Source organism: Xyrauchen texanus, chromosome 22 (assembly GCF_025860055.1).
Source record: "Xyrauchen texanus isolate HMW12.3.18 chromosome 22, RBS_HiC_50CHRs, whole genome shotgun sequence".
NCBI lineage: Eukaryota > Metazoa > Chordata > Actinopteri > Cypriniformes > Catostomidae > Xyrauchen > Xyrauchen texanus.
The window spans coordinates 5,941,594-5,962,903 of NC_068297.1; the positions used below are offsets into that span (position 1 = coordinate 5,941,594).

At 38.6% G+C, this 21,310-nt stretch overlaps 1 protein-coding gene across 2 annotated transcripts in view; it reads left to right on the forward strand.

Moving 5' to 3' along the window:
- Positions 1 to 21,310, forward strand: part of kif26ba (kinesin family member 26Ba) — a 123,573-nt gene that overhangs the window by 41,465 nt on the left and 60,798 nt on the right. For both annotated transcript variants that reach the window (XM_052154336.1, XM_052154337.1), the window contains exons 3-4: positions 2,996 to 3,598; positions 18,980 to 19,149. In XM_052154336.1, the coding sequence (XP_052010296.1) occupies positions 2,996 to 3,598; positions 18,980 to 19,149 (773 nt within the window). The remainder of the gene's footprint in view (positions 1 to 2,995; positions 3,599 to 18,979; positions 19,150 to 21,310) is intronic.

Here is a 21,310-nt window from a genome sequence, read left to right on the forward strand (position 1 = left end):
CAGGGTAGGCTGAAGATTTATACATATACAATCCGGGTGGTGGAGGATGAATCTCAGTTGCCTCCGCTTATGAGACCGTCAATCTGTGCACACATGTCTTGTTGAGCGCGTTACCACGGAAACCTAGGACATGTGGAGGCTTCGCGCTATTCTCCGCAGCATCTACGCACAACTCATCACATGCCCCACAGAAAGTGAGAAACACATTATAGGGACCACAAGAAGGTTAACCCAACGTGACTCTACTCACCATAGCAACCGGGCCAGTTAGTTGCTTAGGAAGCCTGACTGGAGTCACTCAGCATGCCTTGGATTCAAACTTGTGACTCCAGGTGTGGTAGTTAGTGTCTTTACTTGCTGAGCTACCCAGACCCCCCTATTTCTATTATACTAATTAATTGCATTCAGTCCATTTACACTACCAACTCCTTATGAATGTTCTGTCATTGTTTATATTGCTGGTGCTTAACAGGAAAGGAACTATATAATAAGATGCAGATGCTGCAATAACTGGAGATGAATGTCCAAATTAAATTGTACTTGACCCAGTGGCGTTAAGCATGCTGTTTTGCCAAACCCACTTGCGCCTAGACTTTGCACGAAAATACAAAAATTTCAAGGCCATGCCCACTAACTTTGCACTTATGACTTATGGCCAGGGTTGGGAGGGTTATTTTTGAAATGTATTCCACTACAGATTACAGAATACATGCTGTAAAATGTAATTTGTAACATATTTAGTTAGATTACTCAAGGTCAGTAACGTATTCTAAATACTTTGGATTACTTCTGCAGCACTGGAAGATTTTTTCACTTGTTTTGACTATAAAAACTGCCAAAATACACATGTTAAAAATACATTCTCTGAAAAACCATAAATATCTTATGTGTGTATCTTAAATGTGAACTGTAGTGGAATACAGATAGCATAGTGTTGCGCGTAGCGCTAGTGCTCTTAAAATAGGGCTCTGTATATTTTGTTTTATACTGGGCAAGAATGGTCAAAATATTCTGTAGCTTTTCCAAGGTCAAGACTTCAGACAAGGTATGTGACAATGCAGAAAATGAATTTAGAAAATAAACCTACCCTGAGAAATATTCACTGGAGTCAAAAGTTTGACAACTAGCCCCGGTTCTAATTTCCAATGGTTGAATCAACACTTGACATCATATTGTTGCAGCTTTTAATATCAGGCATCTCACAAAGTACACAGTATAATCAAGTTTTGCAGTGTTAAAAAGCCAAAGCCAAACATGCTTTAGTATTAGCATGAAAAGTTGTCCTAAAGTTTTGCATAGCTATGATGGGCAAACCAAGAGCCAAAGAACTTCAGTAATGTGCATCTGTTTGTTAGACACATGCTACACACTTTCATTAGCTGCACCACTGCTAATTCATCCACTCGGCATGCATTAGCAAGGCCTCATCATTGTCTAGTCTCTGATTCAATGGGTTAAGGTTAAATGTTGTAGTAGCTGCTTTAAACTTCACACTTATTAGTAACTGCTGCAGTTTGAGTCCAAAGGCAGCACAACAGCATCTTAAAGATGCAGCCTACATACATAAAAGGTCAAGCAGCTGTCAGGACATTCTAGATGTTAATTAAATGAGAGCTGTTGAGTCTTAAATGACAGTTGAACAATCATCTAGCCATTACAGTGCATTCCATAATGTCTCGGGGGATAATAGTAAAATTCCCGCTGTGAGCAGAATAAAATCTGAATCTGCTGTTAAATTTGGACCCAAAGCTTGATTGCACTTTATTATTATTATTATTGAGACTGATTAATCCTTCCTTGTGGCAGAGGTATTTTGTTGCTTTGTATTCAGTCTCTTAAACAAATGCAATTCACAGATGGGATACACCAGAATGAAAGATTTATATATTTACTTTTGGTTGTCCACTAATTCCTAGCAAGTGTGCATCCACGTCCCAGCATGACGAAAGGGTGATATCATTCACCGTATCGCAACAAATCTAATTAAAATCTAACTCACATCTTCACACTGTCCTGTGAGAATGTGCCAAATGTAATTATGATGAACATCTCACAGAATGCTCAAACACATGGCGTGATGATGCGATGAAGCCAGATAATTGGCAGCATTATGCTAATAGGGAGTCGCCGAAAAAAAATCCATAGCGACAAAATGTGAGAACATGGGTGTTATTTGCATCATAACTGTAATTAGTCTTTAAAGGAATAGTTCAACTGAAATGTAAATTCTGTAATTATTTACTCACCCTTACGTTGTTCCAAACCTGTATGACATTCTTTCTTCAGTTTACCACAAAAGGAGATATTAGACAGAATGTTAGCCTAACAGCCTTAGTCACCATTCACTTTCATTGCATGATTTTCTTTTCTCAGCACACTGAAAGTGAATGGTGACTGAGACTAAAAATTGACTAACATTTATCTATGTCTATCCTAGTTTAAATTTGTGCCTCTTCTTAAGAGTTTTAGTAAATACATCTGAGACAAATTTGATACATAAACTTTCTATACAATGAAAGTGAATGGTGACTGAGACCACAAATAAACTAACATTAATCTAATTTTCTATCCCAGTTTCCATTTGTATTTCTCCCAAGGAATTTTAGGAGAAACATCTTAGACAAATTTTAATACCAGTATATAAGTCGGGGATTTTTTACTATCAATCTCCACTTTCACTTTTACATTCATCTTCCTTTGTTTTTGGTGATTCACATTCTTCATACATACCACCACCTACTGGGCAGGGAGGAGAATTTATAGTAAAAAAGGACATAAATATTGACATTTGGTTAAACCAACAATACAAATTCTAAGTGTTAAAGATGAGGTAGAAATACATATCTCCTTAAGGTAACATTTTCAGGATTCCTCTGAGTATCTGCTCTCTATTAATCATGATTACTCAGATAATGTAAACACATAACAGCAGCATTTATATTTAGACAATGTTAAGATCTCTATTTTCATTTGTATTCCTTCTCTCTCTCCATAGGATCCCTCATTCTCGCTACTGCTCCATGATAAACTGCAGGTTTCCAACAGCACCCGCAAGGCATGGAACGAGCGTGACGGTCGCTGTGACGTGTGTGCCACCCACCTGAGTCAACTGAAGCAGGAGGCCGTCCACATGGTGCTGAGCCTGGAGCAGTGTGACGTATCACCTGGTTCCCCTCCATCCCTGGCTTCCCTAGTGGGTTCCCGCAGCATCATCCAAGCTCCCACGCCACCTCGAGACTGGGCATACCATTTCTCAGCTTCCTCTACCACTGCTACCATTCCCGCCACCACCTGCAGTCCTACCCCAACAACCACCAATGGAAGCAACAGCAGCAGCCCCCACCATCCAGCCTACCCCAAACATGGATCCAAACCTAACAGTTTGGGGGTGAGCAGTGGGGTGGACAAGAAAAGCTGCTCCCCGAATCATGCAGGAAAGGCGACGGCATTGCCACAGCCCCACCTACCCAGCAGCCCCAATAACAGCAATGGAACTGTGTTGAGTTCTGTGGAGCTTCAAGCAAATCAGTACCTGGAGGGCACCTGGACATCTGGACATGCGTCACAAGCCAATGGGGTCACACTTTATCCTTATCAGGTAGGTGGACCTATTAAACCTGTTGTGGTGTACTATAGAGCTTTTCACTTCCACGGATCTCTTAAAGAGATAGTTTACACAAAAAAAAGAAAAGAAAAAGGAAAATCTGTCATCATTTTCTCAACCTCATGTCATTCCAAACCTGTATGACTTACTTTCTTCTGAAGATGTTTTTAATTTCATTGTTCAATGTAATTTTGATATTGTTTCTCGGGCTTAAAGTAAAACAATTTCTAAGTGGTATAAACAGTGTAGGGGAGTAACGAAATACATGTAACAGGATTACGTATTTAAAATACAAAATATAAGAACTGTATTCCACTACAGTTACAATTTAAATCATTGGTAATTACAATAAAGTTACATTCAAAAAGTATTTTAATTACTGAATTAAAATACGAGCGACAGAGAAGTACGTTTGAAGAAAGTTTTGAGCAGAAGAAATAGAAATAAACCTCGTGTATATTGTCAGCTTTATGCTAAGCTAAAATGCTATTTCTAGTCGATTTTATATGCACACCAGGCACAATCGAGAAAATTCACGTTAGATATTGATTTGATTGGATATTGATTATTTATTTGATATTAGGGCAAAAATCGTATTCTTGATCATATATTTTTGTATTGTATTTCTGTAAAAATATTGAAAAACCTCAAAACAATATCAATTTGATTTATCTTGTTTTATAAACAACACTGCATAAGATATTTATGGTTTTTCAGAGAATGTATTTTTAACATGTGTAATTTGGCAGAGTTTTTATAGTCAAAACAAGTGAAAAAATCTTCCAGTGCTGAAAAAGTAATCCAAAGTATTTAGAATATGTTACTGACCTTGAGTAATCTAACGAAATACATTACAAATGACATTTTACAGCATGTATTCTGTAATCTGTAGTGGAATACATTTCAAAAGTAACCTTCCTAACCCTGGGTATAAATAGTATAAATAAATAAAATAATAAATAAAAGTAAGTAAAGGTCTCATTAAAAGCTGTAATTCTTGAAAGATTATAGAGGCATATATAGTTTGGAATAATATTATATTATTTATAAAAACAAATAAGGAGTTAAACAAATGTTGTTGTTTTTTCTCCCCAATTTGGAATGCCCAATTCCCAATATTATTATTATTATAAAAATAATATATATATATAATAATAATAATAATAATAATAATTATAATAATAATATATAACAGAGAGGACCCATTAGGACCCTCACGACTTTGTGTGAAGTTTAAAAATATTTCTTAATATTCATCACTCAAATTTTCATGGTATTTGGTATATTGGAAACTTTTTTTAAAAAGTTCATTTTGACAGCGCTAAAAAAAATCTATATTATTTTCACCCCATTTGCTGCTTACCTCTCAATGCACAGCCAATGAATACCAGAAAATTAACATATAAAATTATATTACATATAAAATGTCTGTCTTTGTAAGGACAGATCTGACTTTGTACCAAAGTTTGTAATTTCACATGATTTTGCCTCACTAATGATCTTTTACAATACTAAGCAACAAGAAATGTTTAAAAACGGTCAAACTTTAAATCTTTGAATGCCTCATAATTTCTACTTATTTATTTTAATATATATAAGTATAATTGTTTGCTAAAGCATCCCAAGACATAAATTTTTTATCTAATTAAAAAAAAAATTTGTGTTCTAAGGACGAATACAAGTTTTCACTCTTTACTTTGTACACCTCCCACCATATTTCTTCTTACCAACCTCATAAAGTTGCCCTTCTGTGATGATATCTGCAACACGTTTCATGAGGAGGTCAAAGTGGCGCATGGTGCTTGTGTTGAACGGTGCTTGTGTTGAACGGTGCGTTAAAGCCCATGTCATTCAAGTCATGGTAAAATGTCTTTAGTGTTTTTGATCATGGCAGGTGTCCCTTTATGGAGAAATACCACCTGATATAATGAGATTGTTTGCAGATTGTGGTTACAGTAATGTTGTAATCTGATGATACAGCCCTTTGGGATTCGCTTTGGGCCTAATGCACATTGGTAATGCATCGGAAGAAAGGAATTACATTTTATGTAGACTACATGGGGTCAAGGGTACCCTCTGAAAGGATAATTTTTTTTCATTTGTCTGGATAAAACCCTTGTACTTTGAGTCTGCTCTGTTTACGGAAACAAAGAAACCTTGAAAGGCATGCTAATTTTCACCCTCGGTTATAGGAGGCTGTGGCAGGGCAGAGGGTAGGGCACGCCCTACCCCAGGGAAAGGGGGGGGGAGGGGTGTACATCATGATGGGGGCTCCCCAGCCTGTGAGAACAAGGGAGGAATGTGGCAAGGCGGAGGGCGGGGCCGGGTCGTGATCCTACACACCCGGTCCCGTATTAGGCTAATTAAGCCTCCGAGAGGGATAAAGGTTGACTGCAGAGGATCGTGCGGATGAGAGAGAGATAGTTTACGGACATGTCCGTCATATGTGTGTGTTTGTCTTTTGTTTAAGTTGTTAATTAAAATATTATTTATATCGTCAAGCCGGTTCTCGCCTCCTCCTTTCCATTGGATACTTTACACTGGTGCCGAAACCCGGGAAGGAGGAGGGATACGCCGTAGTAGAGTTCTTGCCACTACCATCCACCCCAACGGAGCAGCTGCGGCCGTCTGCCGGGGGACGAGGAGTCCAGCTGCCTGGAAGAGGACGATGGCCGCCGACCGCGAGGGAAGAAGGGGCTCCTAGCTGACCGCCTGGAGCAGTCAGGGCTGCTGCCAGGGGCGCAGGAGTCGCCTACCGGCCACTGAAACACAGCAGGGTTTGAGACCGCCGACCGCGAGCAGGGAGGGGCTAGCTGCCGACCACCTGGAGCGGGAGAACCGGTGCCAAGGGCGGGGGAGACCCCTTCTGTTCCCCGAGAGGGCGTTCCGTCCATGGGGATGACCTGCCGGCAGACTAGGCTTATTGCACGCCCTCCCACAGGGAAAGGGGAGGGGGGGGTGTACGTCAGGTCGGGGGCTCCCCAGCCTGAGAGAACGAGGGAGGAATGTGGCAGGGCGGAGGGCGGGGCCGGGTCGTGATCCTACACACCGGTCCCGTATTAGGCTAATTAAGCCTCTGAGAGGGATAAAGGTCGACTGCAGAGGATCGTGCGGGAGAGAGAGATCGTTTACGGACATGTCCGTCATGTGTGTTTGTCTGTTTCAGTTTATTATTAAAATATAATTTACATTGTCAAGCCGGTTCTCGCCTCCTCCTTTCCCTTGAACTACTTTACAGAGGCCATCTAGATTATTTCACTTGAGACCAAACAATTTAAATCAGGCAGACATATGAGTGACGTTGAGTCCACTTGAGACCTAATTTCTTGTTATTTCCTACAGAGATTCAATGTTTTGCTACCAACCAAAGTCAGCACATCATATTTGAACAAACACTTGGAACAGGTTCCAAATGAGAGATTTTGTTATAAGACGGATTATTTACTCTGAAATATTTTGTCAGTCTGCAGTCGTAATTGGAAAACTTCCAATAAACTAAATTGAGGCACTCAAGAGTCTTTTTTAGCACAGACTAACTGAATTTATAAGGTTGATTAGATCTCCATTAGACCAGAGAGATGTCTTCTCTGGAGTCTCACTGTCTTATCAGAGTGTTGGGTGGTTAAGACTCTATTAAGTATAATGGAATGTTGTATACAAGACTTTAGAAAGTGCAACTCTATATGATGATATTAACGTGATTTGTATTGTACAACCACATAATCAGCTGCTATGTGGAGAACCTTTTTACATTTACATTTATGCATTTGGCAGATGCTTTTATCCAAAGCGACTTACAGTGCACTAATTACAGGGACAATCCCCCCCGGAGCAACCTGGAGTTAAGTGCCTTGCTCAAGGACACGATGGTGGTGGCTGTGGGGATCGAACCAGCGACCTTCTGATTAACAGTTATGTGCTTTAGCCCACTACACCACCACCACTCCACACCTTGAGCCGCACAGCAGTCTTCCAAAGGGCCACTCAGACTGAACGTGTTCATGCATTAAAAAAAAAGCTAGATGCAGTGCGACTAATTAAATAGAATGCAGGTGTCTAAAGCAGCACTCATGCACGAGATGGCGAAAAAATATCTAAACATGGTGCAACGGTAAAAGACGCAAAAACGTGATCGGTGTGAGGGGCCCCTAACTCTCACAACTGATTCTAATGTGAGCATGTGGCTAAGTTAATGAGTCGACACAAATAAATTCAAATTCAAAATTTGAATATTTGTCAAATTTAAGACAAAAATGCTCATTCAAATGCTAAAATGTGCATTACATTTTTTTAGATGTGTGCCAATCACTGACAATAACTAATGGGCCATTCAGATCATGTATACTTGTGCTAAAAAAAAACAGACACAGCGCAATGAATGTAGCAGAACACGGGTGTCTCGAGATGCGTTTATAGGTTGAATATCCTTTTAAATTGATACAGGGTCTAAAAAACACACCACTCCTGTACGAAATGCTAAAAAGTAGGGAGGTGCGGCACAATGGTCTAAGATATCCGTCTATCACTTACATACGTTGTACAACCAATGGAACACAAAAACACATTCAGGGTGAACAGCCCCTTAGGTAAAGGTCTTTTGCTGTTGTGTCTTGCTCTCAAATCAGTGTGTCTTTAAAATGTTGATATAATAATAATGATATTTATTATAATCTAAAATGTAATTTTTTGGTAGATTTAAGTGAAAAATTTGAATTACGTTTCTCAGTCCTGTTGACAGCCCTAAAGAGTAGTATAGCACACACAAAGATTAGTTGAAATATCACATTTTACATTACATTGAACTTTTTGCTACCAAAACATTTTAGTACAGAATAAAAATATGTTTGATATCAATATTTCCGTTGGATTTGTCAGTCATCTTGGATGAGATGAGAATCATTGATCTCATGCATTTTGAGATTGTGTTATCTTTTAAAGATACAGTAAGTTTTGCATCCTACAAGTGGAGTCAGCCTTTGCGTCAGGAGCATGCCCTCAATGCCCTACCAAGCTATCTGGTTGGCAACTCACTTAATTTTTTCAGACACAGCCATGGGATGCGAGAGTTAAATATTTCCCTATGATCACACTGGAGCCTCATAATTCTTGGTAATATAATTATATTTTGAATCAAGCTTAAACACTGGCTGGTTATAGGTGTAGATTAACAGGAATATTTTAAAGAATATGTTTTTGGCTATATTTGTAAATGTGATGTCATGATCTGCCTTGATCTAAGTTGTTGAGTAGGTAAGTGTTAAATTGCCTCCTTGATTGAATTTAAAGTATCAAGCCATTAAGATCACATTTAGATAACAGGGATGTTTTGGAAATGTCCTTTCACTGAACTTGCTTACGGAAACAAAGAGAGTCTCGTTACTATTGTAACTAGTTACAATTTCAGGTCATGTGTCAATCTAACTATACAAGAAAACCTTTTGAACCAACAATGAACAATACTTTTATAGCATTTATTAATCTTTGTTAATGTTATTCTCAACACATACTAATACATTTTCAAAAGTTTTTTATTTATTTGTTAACATTAGAAAATGCACTATGAGCTAAGATGAACTATCAGTGATCAATTTTATTTGTATTAACTAACATTAACAAAGATTAATAAATGCTCTTAAAATATATTGTTCATTGTTTGCTCAAGATACCAAATGCTTTAACTAATGTTAATGAATGGAACCTTATTGTAAAGTGTTACCAATATATTATTTAAAAACAAGTATGACATACGTGAAATTTGTATTTAGTTTTATTCACAAACATTACCAAGAATTTGAAAATGATTTACTTTTATTTGATTTATTTGAAAGCACAGATGCCATGATATATCCTTTCTTCATCCAACACCTCAATGACACATATTCACAGCGCCCCCAATGGACACAACTGTAATTGCACAATTTGCAGCACTTCCTGCTCAAGCAAATGCACAAAGGAAAACACATTTTGAGGTATTTGTTTTTAATAGTCGACTAGCTGGTGCAAAACGAGTACTCGATAAGTCAATTACTCATTCACATCCCTAGAATATCCCATCTGCTCTGTTTTTCCAATTGTTTTTTATGTAAACATGCAATAGACGCACGTCTTTGATAGTTGTGCTGTGTCTCACTGTTATTTTTCAGTGTCTCAGGCAGGAACACCACATTTAAGATGCTGTGCGACTTGAGACACATGCATTCTGTTCCATTCGTGGCTCAACTAATGCTATGAGTGGAGACTCTTGACACTGGGCAAGTTTAAATATTAGACTCTGCTTACCACAGTTTAGTTTCAAAGGATTCTTATGGTCAAAGTTTTGGTGGATCAAACATTGATTGTGTCAGTTGATACAGCCATGGTAGATCCAGGCAGTCCTTCATTCTGTAGATGGACCACACCATTCACCACAGTCTTATTACGTCTTCCTTTTAAAATTATCTCTGGATTTGGCTTCTCAGGTCTCTCATGTTCTTTAAGCTCTTCTCTGTGATCTAATGTCTGTATCTCTGTCCCTCTGTCCCTCTCTCCCTCTCTTTCTATGCCCAAGGGGTTTTGTGCACAGGAAGCTGTTAGACTTGCGTTGGAGAGCCAGCCAGATAGTGACAATTACCCTGGATGCAGGACTTCTTATAAAAACAGTTTGGATGCCACACACAGAGCCTTGAAATTCCATGTGGACATTTTCTTATCCCTTATAAAATCTCCTTAAAGAGGGCTCTTTTCTAAAACCACATCCATTTCTTTGGAGGAAGAATGTGCCCCCCATCCCCTGTATCGCAGGCCATTTAAGGCATGATGAGGCATTTTCTGTCTTTAATATGTTTTATATTAACTGTTGAATCTGTGTTTATTATTTCTAGAAAGAAGCCCGTTGTTAAATTAGTTTCTTGGAGCCTGGCTGGAGTTAATGCTATGGGCATTGAGCATCTGTACGCCTTTGTAGGGGGTCTCCTTTGCTCTGTCAAAAGCCATTAAATCAAATTATTCAAAGAGCCTTTTTACTTTGTAGATTGTACACAAACAGAATAAAAATGTAGCCTATTTTCCATTCATCAGGTTCGATTTGTCTTCACATATATATATATATATATATATATATACGCGTTGTCAATTATACAGGCATTGACTCTAAAAAGCGAAAGTGTTATTCTCTAACATACTCTATGCAAGAATGTTACACAAACACTTCTAGGAATTTATACACATTTATAAACTGTTAAGGTGCGGTCACACTTGACTTTGTGCCCCATTCAAACACAATGGATCGCGGGAGACCAGAAACGCAAGCTTATGCAAAACAATTTTGCAATCTGCTGTGAACCAAAGTTCAAGTTTGGTGAATTCTGACCTGCAAATTTGGATGTTGGAGACATGAGACCAATAGAAGATCGAAGCATCACAAACTGACCTCTTGGCTCAATACAACCCTTACAAACAAAATCTAGAGTTCTGGCAAACTAGCCGCAAAATTGACACAAATTTGCCTCTCATTAGTTTTGCATGCAAATGAGCTTGTGATTCACCACAAATGTTTGCTAGAAGTTTGCAGTGCTTTACCAGCTGTGGTAAACCCGCAGGCAACAATGGATAGTTTCCCGCAAGTTTTGTTGCTCGAATGTTGCAGTCTTTGACGCTTTCTGCCTGTCAATAAATGTGTGTGTTCTCATAGTGCTGTAGTTGAAGTGGATCATGAAGGGCTTAATGCCATATTCAGATTCATAATAGTTGTCAGTTGAGGGTGCTATTTTGCGACTGTTGTGTTCTGCTCGGAGTCGGTCTCAATGCGATTTGTGGTTTTGGAACGAGGGGACATGGCTAAGTCAACGGCTCCATCTCTTGGAAGTTACAACAGCTAAAATTGCTTACAGCACCTTTAAGTACTGAAGTTTGTTACCACCACATATGCGTCTCTATGTCCTTGCATAGATCATGTTTATAGCTTGAATGAACAAGTCCTGTTTCCAATGTATCTCTCTTGTTTGGTCCATTTTTTAGAACATCCCATGATTTTATTTCTTTCTGAAACTTGTCTCCAGTGAACTGTTCCTCTTCAGCACTGTGTTCCCTTTTTCAACTTAACCGCATGCTTTCTGTCTGAAGGGACAGAACTGTGACAGATAAAAAAGAGAAAAAGCAAGGAATGGAGGGGAACAGTAATTAACATATCCAGGGAGGAATAGGAAGGGAGTACCCAGGCAGTGCAGTGTGTCCTGCTTTAATTATGATGAACGAGGAAGTCTTGCTTTGCGGGTGTGCAGGCGGCCACTGGGGAACGGGTTGGAAGGAAACCGCCACTCAAGGGCTTTTTATTTTTTTACATTTGTCCTTTCTTCTCTTGGGTATTTGATATTTCCATTCCCAGATATGGTCTCTACCTCTCTCATCCATCACACCTGGACTTGATCCTGGTCTCATGTAAGATGGGGGACCTAGTTTGCTTTAGAAAAACACAAAATGAGGCATCTGCAAAATTACAAGCACTGGAAATAGATCACACACACACACACGCACACACACACACGCACGCACGCACGCACACACACACACACACACACACACACACACACACACACACACACACGGACGTACATGGCAATCCGTCATCTGCGATAAAATTGCCATAATTGTGCTCATGGCATACTAATATGTTTGAATAAATCACTAGAATTATATGTTATGCTGTTGCTGCCCGGGATGCATAAACAAAAATGTTTGAGAGAACCACACTGCCACAGTGTTTAAACCTTTTCAGAAAATGATCCTGTGAATTGCCTTCTTTTAGTTGTCTGCATATTAAGCTGGAACATTTGTATTTGAACATTGGAAAATTGCATCACTATTAATTCTGCAAAAGTCATGGCTGTAGATGCATTCATATCAATAATAATGCACAAGCCACGGTTGTGGCACAATATTCAGAATTAGACATTTGTTATGCTGTTATGAAACAGATAAATTTCAGGACTGGTATGCAGCAGGACCTTACATATTATAGCTTTTAATACACAATGCAAATAATCAATTTCATCCAAATGGCAAATCATGGATGCATGAAGAAATCCAGGTTTCTAATTTTGCAAGTATATTAATACGGAATGAAACATATATAGTCAAACTATATAATTAGCGTAATATACTGTATGTATTATATATATACACTACCGGTCAAAAGTTTTGAAACACTTGACTGAAATGTTTCTCATGATCTTAAAAATCTTTTGATCTGAAGGCGTATTCTTAAATGTTTGAAATTAGTTTTGTAGACAAAAATATAATTGTGCCACCATATTAATTTATTTCATTATAAAACTAAAATTAAACAAACAAAAAAAGAAAAGGCTTTGAAATTGATGACTTGGACCAAATAATAAAGAAAAGGTTGGTTGAGAAAATGTAATGAGTTCATGTCTGCAAATTTTAGGCAAAGGGTGACTACTTTGAAGATTCTAAAATATAACATAGTTTTGATTTATTTTGGATTTTGTTTAGTCACAACATAATTCCCATAGTTCCATTTATGTTATTCCATAGTTTTGATGACTTTACTATTATTCTAAAATGTGAAAAAAAAAAAAATTATAATAAAGAATGAGTATATATACACCAGTAGTATATATATATATATATATATATATATATATATATATATATATATATATTCATTTATATACATTGGGGGCCAAAAATGTGGAACAATGTTCAGAGTTTGCTCTTATGGAAAGAAATTGGAATTTATATTCACTCTAATCTTTTCTTTTTGTTTTCTTTTTCAAAAGTGGCTTTTTATTTGCAATTCTTCCCATAAGGCCTTCTCTTTACTGTTGTACATGAAACTGGTGTTGAGTGGGTAGAATTCAATGAAGCTGTCAGCGGATGACATGTGAGGTGTCTATTTCTCAAACTAGAGACTCTGATGTACTTATCCTCTTGTTTAGTAGCACATCTTTGTTAGAGCCAGTTGTCCTTTGTCTTTGAAGACTGTAGTGTACACCTTTGTATGTTTTCCAAGCATTGTATAGTCTTCATTCCGCAAAACAATGATTGACTGATGAGTTTCTAGAGAAAGCTGTTTTTTTTTTTTTTTTACCTAATATTGACCTTAAGACATGCCAGTCTATTGCATACTGTGACAACTTAAAAACAAACACAAAGACAATGTTGAGCTTCTGTCACGGTCTCGTGTCGTCCGCACTATGTTTCGTGTCATCCGCACCGTGTTTTCTGTTTCACCCAGCACTGATCCCGTTCTATGTCACGTTTTCCCTGTTGTCCGCCCTGAGTCTCACTGACATCGGGGCCTAAGGACTCTGGCTGGTTGTGAGCCCTTAGGCCCCGATGTCAGTGAGACTCAGGGCGGACAACAGGGAAAACGTGACATAGAACGGGATCAGTGCTGGGTGAAACAGAAAACACGGTGCGGATGACACGAAACATAGCGCGGACGACACGAAACCGTGACAGCTTCATTTAACAAACCAAATAACTTTCAACTGTGTTTGATATAATGTCAAGAGATATTCTAGTACCAAATTAGCAAATTAGTGATAGCTGCTGAAGTTTTTCAAATAGTGATGGTGCTGTTTAAACATCAGGAATGTCCTGACCATATTTTGTGATCAGTTGAATTACACTTTGGTGAAATAAAGTAACAATTTCCTTCTGAATCAGCAAGATCTATACATTATTCCAAACTTTTGGCCCCCAGTTTATATATATAAGAAAAGAGTCTTTTTGTCCATTACTTGTATCTAGAAAACCTGGACCGATGACAGATGTCATAATGTCTGATATCTCTTGATCTTTGATTAACTTTTATCTGGCTGAAAACACAGTAATGCTAAGACTTTAATCTTGTTTTACAAGGCAATAGGGACCAGCAGTATGAGTATGAAGGACAAAGCCAAGGGCAGACAGGTAAACATCTGAGGTCTGGATTGGAATTTTGGCTTCTTTAATCAACTTTAGCAGTCGGGTCTTTCTAACACAATGCTTTAGATAGAATGTGAACAAAAAGGATAAAGAGATGGATGGATGGATTACATAAATATAAATTTTTATGAATAAAGTACTAAGCGCAGATAATGGAGAAGAAATATCAAGTAAGTGATGGAGGAGGCGAATAAAAGAAGAGATTATAGCTGTGGATGGCTCGATGGGAGGATTGGTGAGAGGTGCAATCTGTGCTGTTGGCACTGGTGGTATTTAATGCTCCTTCTTCTCATTCCTGCACAACAGATGGCAAATTAGCTTTGAGTTCCCAAATGATCTGACTGGCTGTGAGCAGGGCTGGGGGTGTGCAGTGTCACCGTGAGGATAGAACTGCCATTTCGCTTTATGGAAAACTGGCAAATTTAAAAGGGGCCACATTGCCTTTTTTACGTGACCATTGTCTACCCTTGTTTTTACTCTTACATTCCGGGTCCCATGGTCATGAAAAACGTGGTCATGAGAATTTTTAAATATTGTTCTCTTGGCCTGGAATATTCATGTACATTTCTACAGTGGATACATATTATTGTATGTGTAATGAGCAAGATATTGCTCTTGTGAAGTGTAAAACTTGCTCGCTAGCCATAGTGATGTCTAATTAGTGATCAAATCATTCTATTGAAACAAACCTTTTCATTGAATTAGTTGAAACGATTTACAAAGAACAGCCTAATTGATTAATTGACAAATCAGTCTATATCCTGGAAAGGTCATGGAAAAGTCATGGAAATTCAGGGGTCAAAATGGGTGGGAATCCTGTTGAATTTTGTCTCATTTGTCTCATAAATCTAAGTATGTAAATATGTAACCTTGGCTAACCTTACCAATGCAATTCACATTAAGCACATTTCCACCATCAGGTCAAACGGTTCTGAGCACGGTGAGGAACGGTTCCAGTAGCATTTCAGCCTGAGCGTGGTTAGGGAATGCATGACAACAAACGGTTCTTGGTCTGGATTTGTTGGCACAGTTAGATAAACTTGGAATGGCTCAAGTATGTTTGGCAACTTTGTCAATTTTGCCAACGCCAATGTAACTCAATTGGTTCTAGGATGCTGGCAAGTTAAGCTATGGTGATTGGTGAGGTTAATACATTTTAATTAAAAAATAAATTGTATGTTTAGTGTATCCTCATGATTTTATGACAATAGTTTAAAAAGAACAGCATATTATTTTTCTACACATCTTTTTCATCAGGGAGGGAGTTTATACTAGATAGATCATTAAAATTCATATTTCACAATATTACTTGTATAATAGTTAGTGAATAAATGTACTTTTTAATCAAGTCTGGGACTTTTACCTTTTTGTGTGTTTGTGTCCGGCGGCATGCACAACCCCTCAGTAATGATGGTAAACCTCTTGCCTTTTTCTCTTTGCTTTCCTTTTTGTGACATGTGTAATGTCTTTCCTGTGCCTTAGCAGAGTAAAAACCAGGAGAAAAAGCAGTCCTCAAAACTGGGAATATGTGATCATCCTCCATAGTGCACCCACTCCAATGTTTGCCATCACCAACTGACATTTTTGTTTCTTAAATTCAAGCACCACATTGTAAAAAACTAGCCTTGATCAGCACGGAACGGAACGGTGCGTTTATTGTTGTTCAACAGGGTGGACAAATGGCTAAATATTAAACAGGCATGGATGTTTAAATGTGGACGGTCATATTTTAACGAGCTCATTGGTGTTACATCAGTACACCCTTTTTTGCTGCATAGTTTCAGTAAATTGTCTGGGTGGACTGGGGAGGGAGGTCTGAGTTGTGAACATTAGAGTATTTCTACATACAGTATGGCACTTTTCCTCTACACATTACGGTTTGACTTGACTCGACTCTGCGCGCTTTACTTTTCTGAGCTTGCTTTTCCACTGCTGTTTAGTGCCGCCTCAACGTGGGAGGGATTATAGGCTGATCGTCATAGTTGTGCCACCTGTACTGCCGTGACATCATCTTAAATGCGACACAAAACAATAAACAATAACACGACTGCTAGCTGTTAGCTACTAGCTCATTGTGCTGCATAAAGCAGTTGTTGCAAGTCGATTTTACACAAGTGTTAATAGTTAAATTGGCCTGGTTGTTTTAGAAGCAAGCTTTCCAGTAGCTGGTCAACTAAATAAAGTGAAGCTTTCAGATGCTTGTGATTGTGTGTGTGTGTATTGAATGGATTTATCTTGGTTTAGCAGTGTAAATTGACTAATTTAATAATTAACAAGGGATAAACACTTTAAAAAATATTTCTCATATTGTCTTCTGTTCAAAGCCGTATAGGATGTCCCATCAGTTTGCTGTTAATAATATAGTTTAAAGTCATTGTTATATAAGTATTTATTATTAGCCGCTCATAATCGGTTTTATTAATGGTTTGTGGTCATTCCTATGATCACATTCTATCTCATTCCATACGTTTTACTCCAGCAGCTTCTGCAGTTGTCATGTACAAATACACCCACTGTAAATCCAGTGTTTGGTCACATGGATGTCTGCCCAGACCAATGCAGCACTATGGAACTGTAATACGTTCACACACTGCTAAATATACCTGTCAGTCATGCATTATCAGAGTGTATTTTAAGATGGCAAGTTTTGCCACCATACCTGTAATATGACAGAAATAACACATGTGAAGTTGTGAAGACTCTAGGAGCCTTTGGCTGTGAGAATGGCAATGTGGCAATGTGTCTTTAATTTGGTGTGAAAAACAAGATAAATTTGGGTTTACACTGTGAACGCATTGGCAAATGACACATACATAGACACATACCATACTTGCACAAAAAAGGTGTCAATGTTTAAATACTTAAATATCAGGTTATTTCAATATCAGTGCACATAGTTTCAAGTTACATTTCTTTTTCTGTCCTGACTGAAAATGAAAATATTGCCTGATGTAACACAATCACTTGCAGTAAGAAGATTTCCAAAAAATTATGAATGAGTATTGTTTTATTATTATTATTGTTTCAATTGACCATATATTTATTGGATGGGCTTTAATGCAGTGCAAAAATGGCCGCCTAGTTAATACTACCCTTTTATTGAAATCTCAATATACTTTTTTATGAGTTCAGATGGAATCACTAATAACCATAGCCTAATAATTGACATTTATATAACTGCAAATTACATGTTAGCACACCTGGATGCCGTTTTTAATGGCAAAATCTCAAGAGTAAGTACATTAAGTGCCTTTTTAATTTCACTCAGAATAAGACAGTTATAAAGTACACACACACACACACACACACACACACACGTGCTGTGGCTGGAATCTGGGACTGGAATCAGTCCCAGATTACAATTCAGAAATAATCTACCCAGCAATGGAAATATTACATAACAAAAGTAACGTTATTTAATTTCATTTTGACTTAAACAGTAATCTAGATGGACATTCATTCTTCAGCTCTTGTGAGCATGTTACTGTACCAATGCACCCACAAATACACACTCAGAGACACAGGTCTGGATTTTCTTACTTGCCTACACGTCTGAGGCATTCTTGGTAAATACAGAGAGTGTTGCTGTACGACCGTACAGCAGAGCTCGTCCAGAGGGACTCACGTGTGTCCTTATTTGGGGCAGAACGAAAGACCCACGCCCACAGCAACAGGAGTGCCCTGGCTGTCTATTTACAGAGCTGGGTCAGGGGAGGGTGTCCGGATTATGTCCAAATCTCCTTGAGCAGGTCTGGCTATATGCTTGTTTAAAAAAGCAAGCTGTGCCATGGGCCCTTTGCAGCACAATTATCAGGGGCCGTTTCTCATGACTCATGTCTAAACGGAGCTGTTTATCTGAACGGCTGGCAGAATCTGTGCTAAACTTACTCACCACCACTGCGTGACCCAGGAGGCTTGCCAGAGGTGTCTACTTGCCGCTAACATGCTGCAGTAGTTTTGACACAAATAGAACATGTTTTCACCCCATACCCCCACCTGCCTGGAAAATTTAAGCCATGGGGGCCATAAATTACCAAATTCAGAACATAACCTATACTATATTTTGCTTGTTTATATGTTAATAGAGCCATTGGCTCCCGTTTAGTTATGTTTGAAGTTAACTTTTTCGCTCACCAGCAAATATAGCAACAACATTTTTAAGTTACCACCCATTAAGAACGTAATATGATTTTTTTTCTTCCATGCAACACAATAAGGAGATATTAGACAGAATGTTTGCCTGATTCACTACTTTCTGAAAATAATTTTTTCTCCATATTTTGAAAGTTAATGGTGATCTAACATTCTGTCTAACGTATATTGTGTTCCACATAATACAAAGCGTCACACTGGTTTGGAACAATGTGAGGGTAGAGAAACTGCATTTGGTGATTGAAGGGTTTAAATAACAGGTTGTCTGTGATGCTTGTGATTATTTGCATGCAGATCTCACAGATGGTGTCAGAGGGCAACAGAGAGGGTTTAAACGAGGCCACGCTCAACTGCTACAATGCCGACCGCCCGTCTGCATACAGCAGCCCTGCTGCTCCTCCACCAACCACAGTCCCCACAGCGCCCTCCAGTGGCACCTCTGCCGCCGCATCCTTCTTTGCCAGGTAAGGTTTTGTGTATGATGTCATATGACCTCACTGTTGCATGGTTATATCAGCAGGGCGCGTCCAGTTATTTCGTAAAAAAAAATATGGTGATTTTGCATGTTCAGTCCGATTATGGACTAAGGTGTAATACAAAACCGTTAGCAGTCTAGTAAAATAATTAGTCACAAATAAGGTAATGGATGGTTGAATGGTTTTCCTTTATCAGCATAAGGTAATTTACCCAATAATTTAAGGTTATATACCGGATTCCATACAAGTTATGCTCTATCGACAGCATTTGTGGGTGGCATAATGTTGATTACTTCAAAAATTTATTTCGACTTCTTCCTTATTTTCGCTTAAAAAAAAAAGCAAAAATCAATGTTAAAATTGAAGTGAATGGGGAACATTTTTGGAGGGTTTAAATGCAGAAATGTAAAGCTTATTATTTTATAAAATCACTCTCTTCTTTCCTTATGGTGGCTAGCTTTGAAAAAGTCTCCCATCTGCAGCCATCATACAAACTCTGTCACTGATGGTCATGTAAAGTGGGGTAGAGAGACTTGGGGTCGAGCAGCGAGACTGTCCTCTTATGTTCTCTCCTTCTCTCACACTCCTCATCACAGCTGTCTGCTGTCAACAAGACATTTCTCAAATGCAAACTCCTACAGTACAAACGCAGAGGTTCTGGGAGGTGCTGTCACTTTAATGGTGCCATATGAGATGCTGTGATCACCGGTTGGACTGTACCTCAGACTATATTTCCCAGGACTGTCTTCAAATAAAGAATAATGTACAGTATGTTACATGACCCCGTGGACCTAGCATTGACGTCAGGTGCCACTGTTATGATTATATGTATTGTCTTTTGAAAAGAGCTTTATGTCATTCTATGGGAAAGGCGTCCTCCCTGCCATCAAAAGATTTGTGTTCTGGTCTGTGTTGCCTGGGTGGGCGTGGGAGGGGGCTAGGCCATAGATCATAGGGTGTTATCGGAGCTAGAGTCAAGGAGGAGAGGAGTGAAGAGGCAGAGGAAGATAGCAGGAGAGGAATGGCTCATGTGAAAACTCCAATCCTCTCGTGTTCGTGAGAGACTCTCGTAAATCAGGTCTTCCTTTGCAGCTGGATTTCATGAGTTTTTTTGTATCACAGGCTGCAAGCTGTTGTTGGCATCATAGTTTTATCTGCCCTTCCCCCTGCTTAATACCTGTATGTGCCACCAGAGACAGTATAAGAAGGAGCCAGGTGACTCATTCTAAAATTAATTGAGAACGCTCAACATAGCAACCGTAGGAAAGAAAGTTGCCTTATCAGTAAAGATATTGCCTGGTCTTTGCATCTTTAATCTAGAATGCAAAAGCTGAAAACATGTCATTGAGTGCATTTACATGAACACCACTTTGCTTATAACAACCGAAAATCAGCTTATTCGAAAAATATAAAGATCTGACAACAAAAAAAATTGAAATCATCAGGTTATTCGCTGCTTTTGACATCAGAACATGAATAAGCATGCACACAATGCTTGCACACATTGGATAAACCAGTAAGATGCAAGTGAATTTGGGTAATGGGCAAAATAAATCTACATTTGTTGATTTACCTCGATAAAGGAAAGCCGTTTAAGGGCACGGTCACACGCCGAAAGTCTAGCTATATACGATGTATTGCCCACACAGAGGTCATTGCCAAAACAAGCAACTTCCTATTGGTCATCACTGCAAATTAGCATTTTAAATTTCACCAAACTTGAACCCTACGTAATCTGCTGTTGATCAAACAAACAGATTGTCCCGCCCCAAACTCACGCCATTGGTTGAGTCAATGATGTTGTGTCGGGCTGGACGAGCCGCTCAATACAAACAGAGCCGTTTTAGTAGTGCCATAGAGACTCAGAGAGTGTTTACAGCTTTCATGGAAATCAGCCTACGAATTATGTACTTATTTTTGTTTCTGCATACACCCTATTCACAGCAGCGGCATCTTTGAATTTTGACGGAAATGCCAACGAGGCTGTTTGGGATAGACTTAAAGTCTTTTCAAAGGGCTATAATTTAATTTAATTTGTTTTTGGATCTTTCTGCTGTCAAAACGTAAAAAAAAATATCTCTCCAAGAACAATCAGATGAGATTTAGGAGCTTTGTATGGCTTTGTTCCCATTGAAGAGATGGTAATCTA